At 44.8% G+C, this 20,747-nt stretch overlaps 1 protein-coding gene across 1 annotated transcript in view; it reads left to right on the plus strand.

Moving 5' to 3' along the window:
- hydin (HYDIN axonemal central pair apparatus protein) overlaps positions 1–20,747 on the plus strand; it is a 1,604,351-nt gene that overhangs the window by 1,385,188 nt on the left and 198,416 nt on the right. The window contains exon 71 of the mRNA XM_072518656.1: positions 3,641–3,865. Coding sequence (XP_072374757.1) covers positions 3,641–3,865 — 225 coding nt within the window. The remainder of the gene's footprint in view (positions 1–3,640; positions 3,866–20,747) is intronic.

Genomic DNA, 20,747 nt, shown 5'->3' on the forward strand with positions numbered 1-20,747 from the left:
AGTGCTGGAAGTGCCCAAAATGGGATTCTGGGCTCATTACACCCAAAAGGCAACACGACCGGTAGATGCTGGTTAATCACTCTTCCAGGGTCTAACCAGCTCACCATGTCTCATGAGATCTAACGCGATCTCAAGGGCAGCACAGTAGCATTGTGGATAGCACAATTGCTTCACAGGTCCAAGGTCCCAGGTTCGATTCCGGCTTGGGTCACTGTCTGTGCGGAGTCTGCACATCCTCCCCGTGTATGCGTGGGTTTCCTCCGGGTGCTCTGGTGTTCCTCCCACAGTCCAAAGATGTGCAGGTTAGGTGGATTGGCCATGATAAATTTCCCTTAGTGTCCAAAATTGCCCTTAGTGTTGGGTGGGGTTACTGGGTTATGGGGATAGGGTGGAGGTGTTGACCTTGGGCAGGGTGCTCTTTCCAAGAGCCGGTGCAGACTCGATGGGCCAAATGGCCTCCTTCTGCACTGTAACTTCTATGATAAGAGATGCCGCAATATGAATCCCACCCATTTTTTGGCAAATCTGCATATTACAGTGAGACAACTAGTCTCACACTAATATGCGTCCCTAAGATCTACCCAAGGTGTGGGATCTAACCCCTTCACCTTGGCGATCTCGGGTGAGTACCGTTCGGTGATGGTCTCCAAAAACGGGAAGCAGACAGAATGGCACTCGTTGGGGTCTCACAGAGGAACGGAGGCCCACAGGTGCTTGCCCTCTGGGCAGGATGGTACTCTGATACTGCTGCTGCCACTTGGGCACTTGGCACTGCCAGCCTAGCACCCTGGCAGTGCCACCTGGGTGCCAGCCTGGCATTTCCAAGGTGCCCAGGGGCACTGCCAGGGTGCCTGGCAGAGAATTTTCCCATGCTGCGGATCGGGCCCAGGAGTGCCCTGTGCAGGTGTGGATGCGGGGGGAGGGGGGTGGCTGAGGACCCCATTATCATTGAGTTGGAACTTGGGGTGCTTCAAGGGTCACGCCAGAGGGTTGAGAGATCGGAACATGATTTAAAAATAAATGTAGCCTCGGCTGATTGCGCACTACAGGACTCTATTCCCATTCGGATAGATCACGCCCTCTGTTTCTGTCCTGTTAAGTTGTGTCCCTTGACTTTCGCATTAAAATTGGTCTCTCACAGTGGACACTCCATGCACCCATTTAAAGAGTCTTAGCAGTATGGCAGTTGCTGGGATGGTGTATAAACAGGGCAGTAAGTGACCTGATACTATTTACAGGCATGTTTGCCATTTAGCATCCTGTTATGGACACATTGGCTGCCACACGTGCCGATATACAACAGATACTGAACCTCAGGGCAATTAATCAGATGTGAATGCGACCACAGTTAATAACAGCCCATTGATTGTCATCGGATAGAAGAGCAAGGCTATGCCCATAGCAGACAAGGCTATGGACCAAGTGCTGGAAAATGGGATTAAAATGGATAGGTGCTTGGTGGCTGGTCCACACAAACGTGGACCAGGTCTAATGGCACCTGGGGGGTTCTCCCAGATCATCGAAGGTCCCCAGCTCGAGGATCCCCTAACTAGTAAGTTAGGGGGTTGGGGGTTCCGGAGACCACGGTGTGGGTGTTGAGAGATCAGGGCGATGTTTACAAATTGCCCCCGATCTCTTTCAATGAGCTCATCAATGCAGACATCAAAGGTAAATGTGGCCTTGGCGGGGCGTTCCTCGTTGATGACCCAAAAAATATCCTATTTGACAGCAAAATGTGCCCAAAACGGGACTCTTGCCTTTTCCCTGTTAAATTTCACCCATTCTTTCCAGCACAGTTGTAGGAAAAAAATAAACACATTCATTCTCCCTGGAAAAACACTGAGCCCACATTCCTGCACCAACTGCAAATCCCATTGGAATTAAATGTTGTTGGGATTCACAGATTATCTGGTTAGGGATATCACATCCCATTGCATTATCATGACTGAAAACTAGCGTGAGCCAAATCATTATCGTTCAGCTTATTTCTTTATCATTAATTTCTGATATGCAGTTTAAATCCTGATAATTATTCCCAGTGATAAAAGTAAGCAGAGCTTTACCTGCAGTGTCATAATTAATTATTAGAAGGTTTGAAAAGCCACTGTTTATTTATGGCAGCTGCTCACTAATGCTGATTTAATATGCTTTAATTCTGCCATGTAGCGAAGATGCTCCAGAAAGCCTGAGGCAAGGAAGAGGCCTGTAAAATTAAATAGAATCTATAATAAGATTCAGACATGGACTTGAATAGTGAATGTCTGCTGACATTAAGAGTCAAAATAATCACATTCAACGAAACATTAATCGCCAATCCTGTCTGGCTCTTGTAAGATATATCACTTCAATTTATCTCCCCGTCTTCTCTCAAGGCACCTAGGTAACAGTTGTAATGATCACTACAGCCCTCTAACCCCTCCCCAACATAATCACTCTTCCCACACAAGCTAAGACAGTCACTGTCAAGAGCCAAGTCAACCACAGAAGGCACCACCTTGTCCATTTTCACTCAATGCCTGTCCTCACTTTCCAGTTAAGTTCTGTGCAGTGAGATCTCTGCATAGGGTGCTTCAGGCCAGTTGCAGAACCCCTCTTCGACTCAACACGAAGCAGCGATTGAACCTAGGGTATTCCGATCTGGTATCGCATGGTGTATATAGTTCTCTCATTTGTCATGTCCAGCTACCATTTGATTGGCTCCATTTTATACTTCCGAACCCCATCCTCTGGAAAAGACAGACACATACATAGTCACTTATCGGCACAAATATGCAGGTGGTAACAGACAGGCATACACATTGTCACACAGGCACACATAGGCAGCACGGTGGCGCAGTGGGTTAGCATTGTGGCCTCACGGCGCCGAGGTCCCAGGTTCAATCCCGGCTCTGGGTCACTGTCCGTGTGGAGTTTGCACATTCTCCCCGTGTTTGCGTGGGTTTCGCCCCCACAACCCAAAAATGTGCAAGCTTGGTGGATTGGCCTCGCTAAATTGCCCCTTAATTGGAAAAAGTGAATTGGGTACTCTAAAAAAATTTTTCGGGCAGCACGGTGGCCTTGTGGATAGCACAATTGCTTCACAGCTCCAGGGTCCCGGGTTCGATTCCGGCTTGGGTCACTGTCTGTGCGGAGTCTGCACGTCCTCCCCGTGTGTGCGTGGGTTTCCTCCGGGTGCTCCGGTTTCCTCCCACAGTCCAAAGATGTGCAGGTTAGGTGGATTGGCCATGATAAATTGCCCTTAGTGTCCAAAATTGCCCTTAGTGTTGGGTGGGGTTACTGGGTTATGGGGATAGGGTGGCGGTGTTGACCTTGGGTAGGGCGCTCTTTCCAAGAGCCGGTGCAGACTCGATGGGCCGAATGGCCTCCTTCTGCACTGTAAATTCTATGATAATCTATGATGATAATCTATGATAATCTATGACACAAGACACAAACTCAGATACGCTCCTGAGCATATTTCTATCCCAGTTCTGTGTCTGACAGATAAACTGCTGGACAGCCTAATTCATGTCTTATTTCCCAAAGAACTCTGGAGTTACTAAAATCCACAATAAATGGACTGAACATGTCAGTTGCCAAAGTTCAGCCAGACTTTATGCAAATGTATGTCTGAAATTCTCTGTTCCTTCTTTTTCCTCAGTATCGCCAATTTGAAGGATGGATTGCAGGGTCAAGTTGTGGCCGTAAAGGGCCGCAGTCTCCTCCCGTACTGCCATTTTGAGTTGGAAGATTCCAATTACATCAGCGGAAACAGGCGCAACCCCGAATTAAGTGGCCCTCGAGGAGCCCCTCCAGGGGTGGCCCTTAACCCCAACACACGTGTTGTCGAATTCCAAGCTGTGGGAGTCAACACAACTAACAGAAGGTATGCTGGAGTAACATTGATTGTATCATTCGATGAAAAATTGTTCATTTATATTGATACTTTTGTACTCTTATTTATTGTAACACTCTGTGGTCTCGGGGCCAAACAAATTCAAATTTCCCTTCTGCACTCAGCTTCTGTCTCCTTTTCCTGTGCACAAAATCCTTAGAAGTATATGAATTACATTGAATTACACAGAATTTTACAGCAGAGATACAAGCCATTCTGCCCAGCTGATCTGTGCCAGTGTTTATGTTCCGCTTGAATCTCCTCCTATTTGACTTCGTATAACTCTTTCAACATGCCCACAGTAAAAAAAACTGTCCGGCAAAAGGCAAACAATGTTCCAAATGTTGCAAATACAATCACTTTGAGGCAACAGCTTCAACAGCTAATAAATTTAAAAGATCGTATCACAATTATAAGAAGATTAAGAGTATGCAGAGCGAAGGAAAAGAAAAAGAAGTCTTACCTGATAATGATGATTCCTGCCAATATGTACTGAAAGATACTTTCACGGTCGATGCGATTACTAGGGTTAATGTACTGGACTGTGATAACAATCCAATATATCTCTTCAAAATTATTCAAGAGTGGACTGTAACACTCAACATTAATGGGTCTGAGGTTTCTTTTAAATTAGATACTGACGCACATACAAATTTAATAACGGGAAAGGATTTAAGACAAGTGCACAGTAAACCACAAATAAAAAAAATCAAGCTGTTAATTGACTGACTATAATGGCAATGTCATAGCCACGAGAGGTTCCTGCTGCCTCATCGTTCAGAATGGTGACATCAGCATGTCACTAGACTTCAAAATAGTAGAAAATGACAAATCATCACAACTTGGGGTGAATGTTTGCAGCAAACTCAACTTGGTTCAAAGGATACACTCAAAAATAATTCAAATGTCACGCTTAAAGATGAAATTGAACATATTTTGGGTAAATTTGACCATGTATTCTCTGGAGTGGGAACCCTACCATTTACATACAGTACCCAACTTAAAAAGGATGCCAAGCCTGTAATACATGCATCCAGAAGAGTGCCAGCTCCATTGAGAGATCGCCTCAAGACTGAACTTGACCGAATGCAACAGTCAGACATCATTTCCAAGGTGACTAAACCAACCGGTCAGTTCGATGGTATGCATACGGAAACCTAATGAAGAACTAAGAGTATGCATAGATCCAAAAGATCTGAATAATAATATTAAGAGGGAACACTATCCCATACCCAAGAGAGAAGAGATCACATCAGAGATGGCTAACGCCAAGTTTTTCACAAAGTTAGATGCCTCTAAAGGATTTTGGCAACCTAGGCTCGACAGTCAAAGCAGAAAGCTATATACCTTCAACATGCCTTTTGGTAGATATTGTTTCCTTAGATTACCTTTCGGGATCATATCTGCATCTGAAATTTTTCATTGTGCGATGGAAACCGTCATCGAAGGGATACCTGGTGTCAGAGTATGCACTGACGATGTAATCATCTGGTCTAATATTCCAGAGGAACACTGTGGCAGTCTCAAGAATGTTCTCAGCATTGTCATCACTATGGATTGAAACTAAATCGTGACAAATATCAATTTAGGATCCAGAAACTGAAATATTTAGGAGATATCATATCGCAGGAAGGATTTAAACTGGATCAAGACAAAATCAATGCCATAGGTGCAATGCCGATACCAACTGACAAAAAAACAATTCTGAGAATTCTAGGTGTTGTTAACTTTATAGGAAAATTTATTCCCAAACTATCCAGAAGAACAATGGCTCTGTGCAATCTCATCAGAAAGAATGTTAACTTTCTATGGACACCTGAACACGCAGTTGAGTGGCAAGACATGAAAACAGCTTTGACCACTGCTCCAGTTTTAGTGTTTTACGTCTCGACAAGGGAAACAAAAATTTCCACTGATACCAGCAGCAAACAGGGCATAGGCACAGACAAAGAAATGTACAGCACAGGAACAGGCCCTTCGGCCCTCCAAACCCGTGCCGACCATGCTGCCCGACTAAACTACAATCTTCTACACTTCCTGGGTCCGTATCCCTCTATTCCCATCCTATTCATGTATTTGTCAAGATGCCCCTTAAATGTCACTAACGTCCCTGCTTCCACCACCTCCTCCGGTAGCGAGTTCCAGGCACCCACTACCCTCTGTGTAAAAAAACTTGCCTCATAAATCTACTCTAAACCTTGCCCCTCTTACCTTAAACCTATGCCCCCTAGTAATTGACCCCTCTACCCCAGGGAAAAGCCTCTGACTATCCACTCTGTCTATGCCCCTCATAATTTTGTAGACCTCTATCAGGTCGCCCCTCAACCTCCTTCGTTCCAGTGAGAACAAACCGAGTTTATTCAACCACTCCTCATAGCTAATGCCCTCCATACCAGGCAACATCCTGGTAAATCTCTTCTGCACCCTCTCTAAAGCCTCCACATCCTTCTGGTAGTGTGGCAACCAGAATTGAACACTATACTCCAAGTGTGGCCTAACTAAGGTTCTATACAGCTGCAACATGACTTGCCAATTCTTATACTCAATGCCCCGGCCAATGAAGGCAAGCATGCCGTATGCCTTCTTGACTACCTTCTCCACGTGTTTTGCCCCTTTCAGTGACCTGTGGACCTGTACACCTAGATCTCTCTGACTTTCAATACTCTTGAGGGTTCTACCATTCACTGTATATTCCCTACCTGCATTAGACCTTCCAAAATGCATTACCTCACATTTGTCCGGATTAAACTCCATCTGCCATCTCTCCGCCCAAGTCTCCAAACAATCTAAATCCTGCTGTATCCTCTGACAGTCCTCATCGCTATCCGCAATTCCACCAACCTTTGTGTCGTCTGCAAACTTACTAATCAGACCAGTTACATTTTCCTCCAACTCATTTATATATACTACAAACAGCAAAGGTCCCAGCACTGATCCCTGTGGAACACCACTGGTCACAGCCCTCCAATTAGAAAAGCATCCTTCCATTGCTACTCTCTGCCTTCTATGACCTAGCCAGTTCTGTATCCACCTTGCCAGCTCACCCCTGATCCCGTGTGACTTCACCTTTTGTACTAGTCTATCATAGATTTTACAGTGCAGAAGGAGGCCATTCGGCCCATCGAGTCTGCTCCGGCTCTTGGAAAGAGCACCCTACCCAAGGTCAACACCTCCACCCTATCCCCATAACCCAGTAACCCCATCCAACACTAAGGGCAATTTTGGACACTAAGGGCAATTTATCATGGCCAATCCATCTAATCTGCACATCTTTGGACTGTGGGAGGAAACCGGAGCACCCGGAGGAAACCCATGCACACACGAGGAGGATGTGCAGACTCCGCACAGACAGTGACCCAAACCGGAATCGAACCTGGGACCCTGGAGCTGTGAAGCAATTGTGCTATCCACAATGCTACCATGCTGCCCCATCTACCATGAGGGACCTTGTCAAAGGCCTTACTGAAGTCCATATAGACTACATCCACTGCCCTACCTGCATCAATCATCTTTGTGACCTCCTCGAAAAACTCTATCAAGTTAGTGAGACATGACCTCCCCTTCACAAAACCATGCTGCCTCTCACTAATACGTCCATTTGCTTCCAAATGGGAGTAGATCCTGTCTCGAAGAATTCTCTCCAGTAATTCCCTACCACTGAAGTAAGGCTCACCGGCCTGTAGTTCCCTGGATTATCCTTGCTACCCTTCTTAAACAGAGGAACAACATTGGCTATTCTCCAGTCTTCCGGGACATCACCTGAAGACAGTGAGGATCCAAAGATTTCTGTCAAGGCCTCAGCAATTTCCTCTACAGCCTCGTTCAGTATTCTGGGGTAGATCCCATCAGGCCCTGGGGACTTATCTACCATAATATTTTTTAAGACACCCAACACCTCGTCTTTTTGGATCTCAATGTGACCCAGGCTATCTACACACCCTTCTCCAGACTCAACATCTACCAATTCCTTCTCTTTGGTGAATACTGATGCAAAATATTCATTTAGTACCTCGCCCATTTCCTCTAGCTCCACACATAGATTCCCTTGCCCATCCTTCAGTGGGCCAACCCTTTCCCTGGCTACCCTCTTGCTTTTTATGTACGTGTAAAAAGCCTTGGGACTTTCCTTAACCCTATTTGCCAATGACTTTTCGTGACCCCCTTCTAGCCCTCCTGACTCCTTGCTTAAGTTCCTTCCTACTTTCCTTATATTCCACACAGGCTTCGTCTGTTCCCAGCCTTTTAGCCTTGCCAAATGCCTCCTTTTTCTTTTTGATATCTCTCGTTATCCAAGGTTCCCGAAAATTGCCGTATTTATCCATCTTCCTCACAGGAACATGCCGGTCCTGAATTCCTTTCAACTGACACTTGAAAGCCTCCCACATGTCAGATGTTGATTTGCCCTCAAACATCCGCCCCCAATCTATGTTCTTCAGTTCCCGCCTAATATTGTTATAATTAGCCTTCCCCCAATTTAGCACATTCATCCTAGGACCACTCTTATCCTTGTCCACCAGCACTTTAAAACTTCCTGAATTGTGGTCACTGTTCCCGAAATGCTCCCCTACTGAAACTTCTACCACCTGGCCGGGCTCATTTGAGGTTGCGCGGTTGTTTGAATCCCCACACCCCCACTACTTGCCTTCAAACAACCGCGCAACCTCAAACAAACTATTGTTTGCAGCAAACTACCCAGTCTTCAGAATAGTGACCACGACACCACACAACCCTGCCATGGCAATCTCTGCAAGACGTGCCAGATCATCGACATGGATACCACCATTTGAGAACACCACCCACCAGGTACGCGGTACATACTCGTGCGACTCGGCCAACGTTGTCTACCTCATACGCTGCAGGAAAGGATGTCCCGAAGCGTGGTACATTGGCGAGACCATGCAGACGCTGCTACAACGAATGAACGGACATCGCGCGACAATCACCAGGCAGGAATGTTCCCTTCCAGTCGTGGAACACTTCAGCAATCAAGGGCATTCAGCCTCTGATCTCCGGGTAAGCGTTCTCCAAGGTGGCCTTCAGGACGCGCGACAACGCAGAATCGCCGAGCAGAAACTTATAGCCAAGTTCCGCACACACGAGTGCGGCCTCAACAGGGACCTGGGATTCATGTCGCATTACATTCATCCCCCACCATCTGGCCTGCGAAATCCTACCAACTGTCCTGGCTTGACACAATTCACACCTCTTTAACCTGAGGTTACCCCATCTCTGGATCTGTAAAGATTTAATCACCTGCTAATGCTCTCATTCCAAGCATTGTCTGGCAGCTTTGAATTTATCTCTATATTTGTTTCTGGAACATACCTCTTCATTCACCTGAGGAAGGAGCAGCGCTCCGAAAGCTAGTGACATCGAAACAAACCTGTTGGACTAAAGTCCAGGTTAAAACCTGGTGTTCCTATTTCTAGCCTCACTGGCACGTGGCACAGGGAGTAATCCCGAGATTACAACCCTAGAGGTCCTGTCTTTTAACTTTCTGCCTAGCTCCCTGAACTCCTGCTGCAGGACCTCATGCCCCTTCCTGCCTATGTCGTTAGTACCAATATGTACAACGACCTCTGCCTATTTGCCCTCCCCCTTCAGGATGCCTTCTACCCGTTCGGAGACATCCTGGACCCTGGCACCAGGGAGGCAACATACCATCCTGGAGTCTCTTTCACGTCCACAGAAGTGCCTATCTGTGCCCCTGACTATAGAGTCCCCTATGACGATTGCTCTTCTGTGCTTTGACCCTCCCTTCTGAACATCAGAGCCAGCCGTGGTGCCACTGCTTTGGCTGCTGCTGTTTTCCCCTGATAGGCTATCCCCCCCCGACAGTATCCAAAGGGGTATACCTGTTCGAGAGGGGGACAACCACGGGATTCCTGCACTGACTGCCTGCCCTTTCTGGTGGTCACCCATTTCTCTGCCTGCACCTTGGGTGTGACCACATTTATATAAAACTGCGATCTATGACGCTTTCCGCCACCTGCATGCTCCTAAGTGCATCCAATTGCTGCTCCAACCGAACCATGCGGTCTGTGAGGAGCTCCAGTTGGGTGCACTTTCTGCAGATGAAGCCATCCGGGACGCTGGAAGCCTCCCGGACCTGCCACATCTCACAGTCAGAGCACTGCACCCTCTAACTGACATTGCGTCAATTAATTCGTAAATTAAAATTAAAAGTTTTTTTTTTAAAATTACTGTTAACTATCTGTTTCCTAGCACTAGATTTCTAATATAAATGTGAAAGCTAAATATAGTACTCTCCGATCTCTGGCTTAGATACCCCTTTAAATTATAATTAAGTTATTATGTTTAATTAGTTACCAATGCTTAATTTTTTTAATTTCGTGTAGATTCCCAACCAGCTACTCAGGTCACAGCTTTTCTGTGATGTCACTTCAGTCCCCCCCCCCCCCCCCCCCCCCCCCCCCCCCCACACACACTATTTGAAAAAGGTATAAAAGTAAAAATGAGTAAAAATCACTTACTTACCTTCTTACCTTCTGAGGGTCTTAGATGTTCTCAGGTTCTCTCCCTGACAGAGACTGCTCCTCCTCCCCGAACGGCTCCCGAAACTAAGGCGTGACGTGTCCGGGACTCAATCAGACCGTTTAATCCGCGGGAACGCCCTTATCCAATTTCTTCCTGACAGGAGAGCGACCTCGCGGAAGTCCTACTTCAAAAAGATGACCATGGTCTGTGGAAACCTGTACCCTATGCATCTCGTTCGATGACTCCAACAGAGCAACGGTATACGCAAATAGAAAAGGGATGCCTTGGTCTCTTAACCGGCATAACCAAATTTCATGATTATGTCTATGGTTTACTTTGTAGTTGAAACTGATCATCGACCTCTGGTCAACATCATCAAGAAAGACCTTAACAAAATGTCCCCACGACTTAAGAGAATGCCGATGAAGCGACGTAGATACAATTTCACACTGGGAAAACAATTAGTTTTGCATACGTTATCAAGAGCTACAAATAATGTTGATACCAAAGCTTCAGAAATAGTACACATTGTGGAAGCACAAGCTTCATTTATTGTAGACATGCTACCAGTGTCTGACAACAAGCTACGTCTAATACGAGAAGAAACAGAGAAGGATTTGACACTCCAAAGAGTAATCCAATATCTGAGAGAAGGATGGCCCAATGGCTGTTATACCAGTTTTCGTAGTGTCAAAGATGACTTCACTATGATCAACAGATTCCTACTTAAAGGAAACAGAATAGTTATTCCCTCCTGCCTACGGAAAGGTATCTTGGAACAGATACATGAAGGGCACCAAGGAATTGAAAAATGTCACAGATGAGCCAGACAATCTGTGTGTAAACCTGGGATTAACAAGGATGTGGACAATCATGTGTAGGAATGCAGCATTTGTCAGATGCATTAATCTGCACAATGTAAAGAAAGCTTTGAAGAAAATTAAGCAGTCACTTACCCATGGTTGAAAGTTGGAATGGACCTCTTCTATTTCAAAGGACATGATTATTTAGTCATACTAAATAATAGACTACTATTCTAACTATCCTGAGACTACTATTCTAACTATCCTGAGGTTATTACGCTCATAGATTCAATAACTCGATCAGTAATCAGAGCAGCAAAATCTGTTTTTTCTCGACGTGGAATTCTATTGAAAATTGTTTCCGACAATGGTCCTTGCTTTACCAGCTGGGAATGGTCACAATTTGTGGAAAGTTAGAATTTCCACCATATAACGTCAAGTCCATTCTACCCCCAATCCAATGGAAAAGCTGAGAAAGGTGTCGGAATAATTAAGAAGCTATTCAGCAAATCACTAGATGACAACAAAGATTTCTCGTTAGCATTGTTAATATACAGAGCTACTCCATTGTCATCAGGTTTGTCACCCGTCCAGATGTTGATGAGAAGAAAAATTTGTCCGACTCTACCAGAAATCACAATTCTGAATATGGATGATAGAATAAGGTTACAACAAAGAAAACAAAAAGCTTACTGCAATAGGCATACAAAACCTTTACCACCTTTACAAGAAGGAGATTGTCAGAGTCCTGATGGTGGATGGTCACATGTTGCTCAGGTATTATGAGAGATAGCACCAAGGTCATATTTAGTACAAACTGAACATGGCACAATGTTTCGACGGAGTGGAAGAGCATTACTGAAGACAAAGAATTATGTTCCACGTCAAACTCCTAATATTGTTGCCCCGGATGCCATATTCCAGAACATTAACTTTCCAAATCCTTTGTTGTCAACAAGACATCCAGAAAACATGGAAGACGATTTGAACACTTCATCAAGTACACTAAGAAGATCGACGAGAACAAGAAAACCATCGAATAGACTGAATTTATAATGACATGTTAATAACTATTACTCTAATCACTGCTGTGACATGACATTTAAATTTTGCTATTGAATGTTAAAAAAATTGTGAATTCTTGTTAGTGTGATATTCATAAATGTTAGAATCAGAATTTACAACATTTTTCTTCTCAGAAAGGAGTATGTGACATTATGGGAAATGTACAGAACTGTAAGGGTTAATGTTATTATCGAATCAACCACTAGAGGGAGCTAGATGCAGAACTATAAAAAGCATCAATGCTAAGACTTCTGGGAGAATTTTGAGGATAAGGCTAGGAGAAAGACTGTAGGAAAGCTAGTATGAGTGAGAGCAGATCATAGTTATTGTATTAGTGTAGAGATTTGTGGTAGATGAGTGTAGATTGTATATTTATTGTCAATTGTTGATTATATAGAAGTAAGAGGTCAAATTCAATTAAGTTGTGTAAATAAAGCTTTAGCTTTGTTTAATACAAAAGATAGTTGTGGTCTTTATGAGCACTACACCAACCATCCTAGGATCTGAACCACGAAGAACACCACAGAATAAATCACTGTTGGTGTCCATTCCACCAAATACACCATCGCATTTTATCCTCTCTCTGAAAGGAATTATCTTTCAATCCCATTCTGCTGCTCTTTGCCCAGAACCTTTTCATTTTTTTCTTTTCAGAGTATTTATCCAGTTCACTTTCAAAAGTGATGATGGATTCTGGTTCCAGCGCTGCTTAGGTTGGGAGGGCAACCAATATCGGATAGCTGTCAGGAGGATCTTCATGCTGGGAGTGATGAGCATATAAAATGGGTATCTGGGGCGGGAAGTTCAGGTGGGTAACCAGGAAACCTCAGAAACTGTTGGGTCTAATATAGATTTAAGATCCATTCAAGATTCAACATCCAACTGTGTGGCTACACTGCCAGCTGCCAATAATGAGAACATAGTACTGAATGTCCCATCCGCTCTTCTGAATTTTAAAAAACTTTTATTTTTAAGAAATGCATTCTACCCTTGACTTGGAAGATATTTCAATTCAAGTTTTCTTTTTAACGGCAAGTTGTTTTCCTAAACATAGGGAGGAAGTATTTGGAGAGACTCAGGCCTCCGAAAACCTACTTTTCACAGATAGAATCCTGGGACTGAACAGCCTCTCATGGCTCCTCAACATGAGGACGCCTGGTGTTAGAGGAGAAAACAGTATGAGTGTTACATCAGGATTATTGCTTCATTGTCACAGCTCAGTGTTCACCTCCCCAGAAGGCACAGGATATAATTTGTTAGAAACTTTCACCTGCTTGGCTAAAATAAACTGGGGAAAAATTGTCATTAACATCTGTATGCTCTGATATTACTAACAACAGATATGCTTGCACATTCTGGGATGCTGTAATCCTGACCTACGAATTGGTGCACATGGGATCGGATTTTCACCATGAAGTCAGAAATTGGTAATTTTCCCGATGTTGCGATCTCGCCTCTGTCCCATCAATGTCTGCCAATGAAATTTTCCTCTGGCGGAGGCAAGAAGGCCTGGAGTTGGGCTCACTGTCTGTGGACCAATGCTGAGGCAGCTTGATTAAAAGGGTCGCCAACATTCACTGAGGCATCGGCCCAGTTCTGCAGATCAGAGTGAAGTCCTCCAACTCTCACCCCGTTCCTCTCAAACTCTTTCACCCCGTTACCTCACCTGAATTACATTAAAATCCTACTCCATTCTCACCCCTCATTCCACTTATCCTCCACACTCCCCTTACTTCCTCACTCCCTGTCCTTCAGCCACCCTTGCCCTTTATCCTGCCCTCTTACCCTACATACCCAAATTAATCCCCACTCTCAGCACCCACCCACCCTCACCTTCCTTTTCCCCATCACCCCTTTAACCTCCTCACCCACCCTCACACCCACCCACCTTCAACTCCCTTTACTCACATTCAGACCCTTATCCCATCCTCATCCATCCTCACCTTCCCCGCCTCTGCCCTCTCCAATACATTCATCTACTCACCCTCATTTTCCTTACCCCTTCACCCCTGAACAATCCTCACCCCCTTACATCCCTACCGTCACTCTGAATATCCGCTTTTAACAGAACTCACAAGCACCCTAATTACATTTGGAAGTCTTTGAAAAGCTCAAATTTCTGACAAAATAAAGAAACATTATTTGACCAGTTGTTTAAAAAATGATAATTGCCTTCTGAAACTATTTAGTCTGTCACAGTATACAGAAAATATTTGAATTGGCATTTAAAAGAAGAAGCTCATAAATCTGTCAAAATAAACAAGCTCACATTCCCCCAAACACATGTGTGGACAAACCTTGCTGAACAGAACCCATTACAATCTTTGAAAACACGCAAAAGCTCAAATATCTGTCAAGGTTTTAAATAGCCAAACTAATGCTGGTGATCTTCTTTAAAGATGTAGTGAAAGAGTGGGGAGAGTGTAAACAACTTTCTATTGATTTGACATCGAGCTATGCTCTCCATGTCTATTCTGATGCACCTGAAGACTTTTCCATTTTTAAAATGCTGTTCTTTCACTTGACAGCTTGCAAGTTGTCACAAGTAATAATCACATTACGCAATGGTCACTTTATTTTCCCAATCACAGTATTATCATCTCCCACTTTGGTTAACATGGGTATAGTTCAGGCTGTCTCATATGGTGATAAACTGCCAAAGGGGGAACACTATTTTACTCATTTTTTACACTCCTCCTACCCAAAATCTGTGGTTCATGTCTGCGTACAACGCTACTGTGGATGTGATTAAGGGAGGCTTTCAAAATGCAGCCACTTTGCTAAAGATTACAGACATTGTGAAATGTCCACTTACATAATGGTGCTGGATATTTTTACGCAGCCGAGTGTGGTTTTCCCGACTCAGTCCAGTTCTTGTTCTGCTGAAAATTGCCGGACGGAAACGGGGGAGGAAGTTCCAGGCTCTGCCCATCTTTTTTCCTTTCACCTGATAGCATGTGGTCCAAATAGGAACTGTAAAATCCATCTCAGATATGCAAATATGCCCTCGCTATCATATTGAGTAAAGACAGCAGGTCCCATCTACTCATGCCTGAAGCAAATAAAAGGTTTCCTGCCTGTTTGAGGCCCCTCTGCAAGATTGCTTTGTTCCTGAGGCAACCTGTGACAGTGCTGGCTTGACTCAGGGAAACCAGGGCTTGCCAACTAAGTCCAAGTAACAATGTGAGTAATTCACCTGAATGTAGAGCCCAAAAGGGCAAGAGGACTCCTGCTGAGTCTACATTAAAAGAACCAATTGCAGACATTATGCTAATTCCAATCATTACTGCGCCTTCATCCCATTAGCATCACTGCTAGCCCCAACCACCAATCTCTCGCTCATTACACCTGATCTCTGTCCTTCTCTCTTCACCCCTGCTGTGGGCCACCCCTGCGTTGGGATTTTGTACTTTGCTGATTCCATCATAATGAGGTCCAAGGCCTAATATCTGGGTAGCCTTTGTCTTACCATTCAGGTTCACGGACCATAGCTTGTACCCCCGTGCCTAATAGTGATTGTGGACAAATTTCTGTGTCCCCGTGTTGCAGACGAAACTGGCCCCTTGAACCTGGTAATGCACCTGCAAATGGGCACTTGCAGACCAGAGGAAGACCTATTCTGCGGCAAGTTCTGTCCATCATGTTAACATTGCAGTGGCCTCCAATAAGTTGTTGACCCCTAATTCTGATCTCCGTCTTTGTGACTCAGCATTTCATACCAACTTGAAACGCCTTTGTAGAATTCTAGAGGGAAACTCGATCCACTGGTTAAAACCACCGCATGACAAGGAATAATAATTGCTCTTCAACTGAAAACAAACAGTAGATTAATTCTCTGAAGTGGTTTATATTCTTAAACTGTACCCGATAATTAGCACTATAAACACATTAAATTGTCAGCATGAAAAATACATTCTGTAGGAAAAAAAGGAAACAAACAACAGAAAATGGTGAAAACACACAACAGATCAGTTAGTATCTGAAAGTGGGATGATTTGGGTGTTGTGATAGAGGGTGTAACCATCAGATGCTAAGTGACCTATTGTTTATCTCCAGCATTTGTTGTTTTTATTTCACATTTCACAGCATCTGTGATCTTGTTACCTGAAATGCCCACATTGCTGGCTTGAGGTATCAGACTATTTTAGATACTCAACCATTGCCTAAAGCGCTTTGCAATCTGTGTATTCCTGGATCTTATTCGCCTTTCAAGAGGATGAATTTAATATTCATTCAGAAAGTTCAGGAGATGTAACACTTTTCTTTAGTTTTCACCCAGTATCACCTAGACGAAAAAGGTTTTCTTCATATCTCCTCTATACCTCCTGCCCATTACCTTAAATCTATGCCCCCTGGTTATTGACCTTTCCACGAAGGGGAAAAGTACCTGTGGTGTTCTTTGTGTTGCTAATTTTAGAATGGTTGGCGTAGTGTTCACAAAGATCATAAATAGCTTTTAAATTGAACAAAGCTGGAGATTTATTAACACTACTTAATTGGATTTCACACTTACTCCTATATAATACACAGTTGATAATAAACAAATAATCTACATGCATCTACTACTAATCTCTACAATATTACATTAACTATGATCTGCTCTCACTCACACTATCTTTCCTTCAGTCTGTACTCTAGCTTTCTCCTCAACCTCTCACCCACAAGGCTTAGCATCGATGCTTTGTATAGTTGTGCATCTAGCTCCCTCTAGTGGTTGATTTAAACATTACATTAACCTTTAAAGTTCTTCACATTTATGATAATGTCACATCCCCATTTCTTTGGGAAAAAAGGTTATAAACTTTGTAACATTTTTTCTTTGAACATTACATTAGCGAACATGAATCATTAACTTGTTTTTATTTACGTTCAGTTGCAAAATTAAATGTTAAGTCACATTGGTGATGACAGATGAATAGTTATTAGTCATTACAAATTAAATCTGTTTGGAGGTTATTCGTTCTTGTTGATCTTCTCAGTGGTTGCATCAAAGTATGCAAGTTACCTTCCAAATTGTCTTGATTAGGAAAGTTATAGTCTTTGAAGATGGCATCCTGAGCTATGGGGCTGGATTCTCCGTTTTTGGGACGATGACCCCACACCGTTGTGCAAACTGTGAACTTTTACGCCAGGAAAACTGGCGTCAAAAGGCCAGAGATTCACCATCTTGCAGGGGGCTAGCAGGCAGCTGTCATGGTGCTTGCAGCTTGCAGCTGCCGATACAGCCCCCCGCACTTCTGGGTCAAAGGCCACGCTTGTGCTTGGCTGCGGTCTCCTGCGGCCGTGCCGTGCTCCATGGGGGACTCAGCCCACGGGCCTGGATCCCCGAAATACTGCCCCAAATCAGCCTCTGGCCCAACCCGGACCGCCCGCACACATAGCCTCCAGATCCGAATGAGGCCCCCCCTGCCCTCTGAGTGGCCCTCCCCGACTGTGGCGGCCTTGGACTGAGTCCACAGCCGCCATGCGAGGTTCCCGAACGGCAGGACCAGATTAGAACCACACCGTCGGGAATTTGGCCGGTAGGGGACGGAGAATAGCGGGGCGGGCCTCAAGCAATGGCCTGAGGTGGTGGATACTTAGTACGCTGCATTTCTGGGGCGGAGAATAGTCGATCCGGCACCGGTCCCGATTTCATGCGGGAAAACAGATTCTCCACCCCGTCGCTGAGCACAATTTCGGCGTCGGGGTGCGGATAATCCAGCCTATGATGTTTTGAGTTTGAGATGGAACTTGGTTTTTTTATTCGCAGTAATGCTCTTCTGTTTCATTAAACGTTGAACCTTGATCAGTCTGAACAAATACGATCTGGGTGCAACTTGTCTTAAATCTTTAGCTATATGTTGCCATCCACCATCAGAATTTTGTATACGAATGTAGTCTTCTTTTTTTTACCTTTGATAAAGGTTTTGTGTGCTTGTTGTCGTACTCTTTTTGTTTTTGTAACCTCAGGCGGTTATGTATTTCTTGGTCATCCATATTCTGAATCAAGATCTCTGGTAACATGTTGCGAATTTTTCTTCCCATCAACATCTGGGCAGGCGACAAACCTGGTGACAGTGGAGTAGCTCAGACGTCAACAGTGCCAATGATAAATCTTTGTTGTCATTGAGTGCTTTCCTGAATAGTTTTTTGACTTTTCCTACGCCTTTCTCTGCTTTGCTATTGGATAGAGGGTACAATGGGTTTGATGCGATGTGATCAAAATTATAACGTTCTGCAAATTGTGTCCACTCCCAGCTGGTGAAGCAAAGACCATTGTCAGAGATAATGTGTAATGGAATTCCATGGCGAGCAAAAACAGATTCAAGTCATTGAATCTGTCAGCATAATCACCTCGGGATATTTGGACTAGTAGTCAATAATGACCAAATCGGCATGAACTTTAAAGTAGAATAGATCCAGACCAACTTTCAGCCATGGATAGGTGATGTGTTCATTTTATTCTAGGCTCTCTTTGCATTGCACAGATTGATGCATCTGACAAATGCTGCATTCCTCCACATGATTGTCCACATCCTTGTTGATTCCAGGCCAGTACAAAGATTGCCTTGCTCGTCTACGACATTTTTCAATACCTTGATGACCCTCGTGTATCTGATCCTTCTCTGTCTTCCTCTGAGTTGGCGCCAATATTTTTTGAACAAAGTCTGCTGATTTGCTGTGTAGCTACCTTGCTCGTCTGGTAAATCTTTACTACTTGTTCCAGCACCAAATTGTTCTCCTGTGTAGCCATCTAAAATGGCCACCTGCAAAGGACCATGGGAATTGTGGTCAACTTGGGGCACAGACAAGTACACAGCCTCTGTGTATTGTGCAAAGAAGCCAGACCTGACAGAAACTTGCACCTATTAAAGGTCAATCACCATTTCCCCAGGACAATAGAAGTCGAATCAAGGAACGGCAACAGGAGCAGACACTTCCCCTTATTTGGAAAGGCATACATGCCTGGGACAATGACAGCTAGGACCTGCCCAGCCATCAAGGTATCCGCCCCCATCTTGGCCAGGATCAATGAGGGTGATCAAAACCCTATCGATCCATTGGATCTGGAGTTAGGACCACCCCAAGGGGCGCGAAAACCCAGGGTAATAAGAAGAACTGCAAACTGAGAGATCGGCCTCTTTTGGACCGGCCTGTGTGCGACCAGTTGCAGCATATCAACCAGCCAAGCTCAAGGACCCGTGATCGCTATCTGAAGGACGAGCCCAGCCAAGACGAACGTGACTACTTCCAACCGACCCAGGTGGGCACAGATAAAGGCCTTAACTCCTGCACAGAGCCGGTCACCCCGAAGTTAAGTAAAGGTCATCTTAGTTATTAGGTATAGTTTAGTGCATAGCCATGTGTATCATTGCATATAGAGATAAGTCTTGTGTTTATTAATCAACTGTCTTTTGACTAATATACTGGTTGTGTGGTCATTTGGTCAATATAAGAAACAGCTTGTGGTTCGCATAGAAATAAAGAAGTCAACATCCACAACAACTCTTCTCGGCACTTATCGTTAGCGACACTAAAGACAATTTGGTCATGGATGAGATTTCAGGCTGCTGAAGTTGCATGGCTGGGCCTTCAGCCTCAAATCAGTGACAAAACTGTCAAATGATTCTTTAGGGGTGGGGTTCTCTGATGGCGGACACCAAAATCGGGAATGGCGATTGGGCAGAGAATAGCTTCCAACGTGTAAATCAGGGCAGGCGCCGATTTGACGTCAAATTGTGATTTTCCGTCACCTCCTCGAAAACGGCGTCAATTCATTTCACTCCGCATGTACAGTAGACACCATTTGCATATCATTAGCAGGCCCGACTCTGTACTCTCCAGGGCCTGGCTGATTCCCGCCTCCGATGGGCCGAGTTCCCGACGGCGTGGTTCACTTGTGCTTTTAAAAATCGTGAAACCGGCGTGTCGGCAGTTGAGGGAGAGAGAAGGGGTATGGAAGGTATCCAACATCGCCATAGTTTGCTGACAGTTATGTTGCTGGCCGGGGAGGGCTTCTGCCAGAGCTGGGGGAAGTAGTGGAGGTTCGCCAGGAGGTGGGTTGTGGGGTTGGGGTGGACGGACATGGCACACCATTGCCGCAGCCAGCAAGGCAGCTATGCACACCGCTAACAGCCCACTTTGAACCTGGTGCCACAGATCGTATAGGTCCCCCCCCAGGGCACCCCCCAGGTACCATCTGGCCCCAGCTGACCCATCAGCTGCATGAACGCACTCCAGCACAACCAGTGCCATCTTTTTGGCTGGGATAAGTCTGTGTACGGAGTGTATTGTGTATGTGCGGCTGCAGGTTGTCAGCCTCCCGAGTGTCAATCACAGACCCGGCAGTCCTGTACCGTTTTTCATTGGAATTGATTGTGTTCCACGCGGCATCGGTGCTAGCCCCTCAACAGTAGCGGAATCGATCTAGGTGCGCCGCTGGTTTTTCTGTCATAAAAGTCCACGGATTCTCTGTTGGTGTCAATACTTAGGGTTGGATTCTCCGATTGCCGACGCTGAAATCG

This window comes from Scyliorhinus torazame, chromosome 10 (assembly GCF_047496885.1).
Source record: "Scyliorhinus torazame isolate Kashiwa2021f chromosome 10, sScyTor2.1, whole genome shotgun sequence".
NCBI classification, from domain to species: Eukaryota; Metazoa; Chordata; class Chondrichthyes; order Carcharhiniformes; family Scyliorhinidae; genus Scyliorhinus; species Scyliorhinus torazame.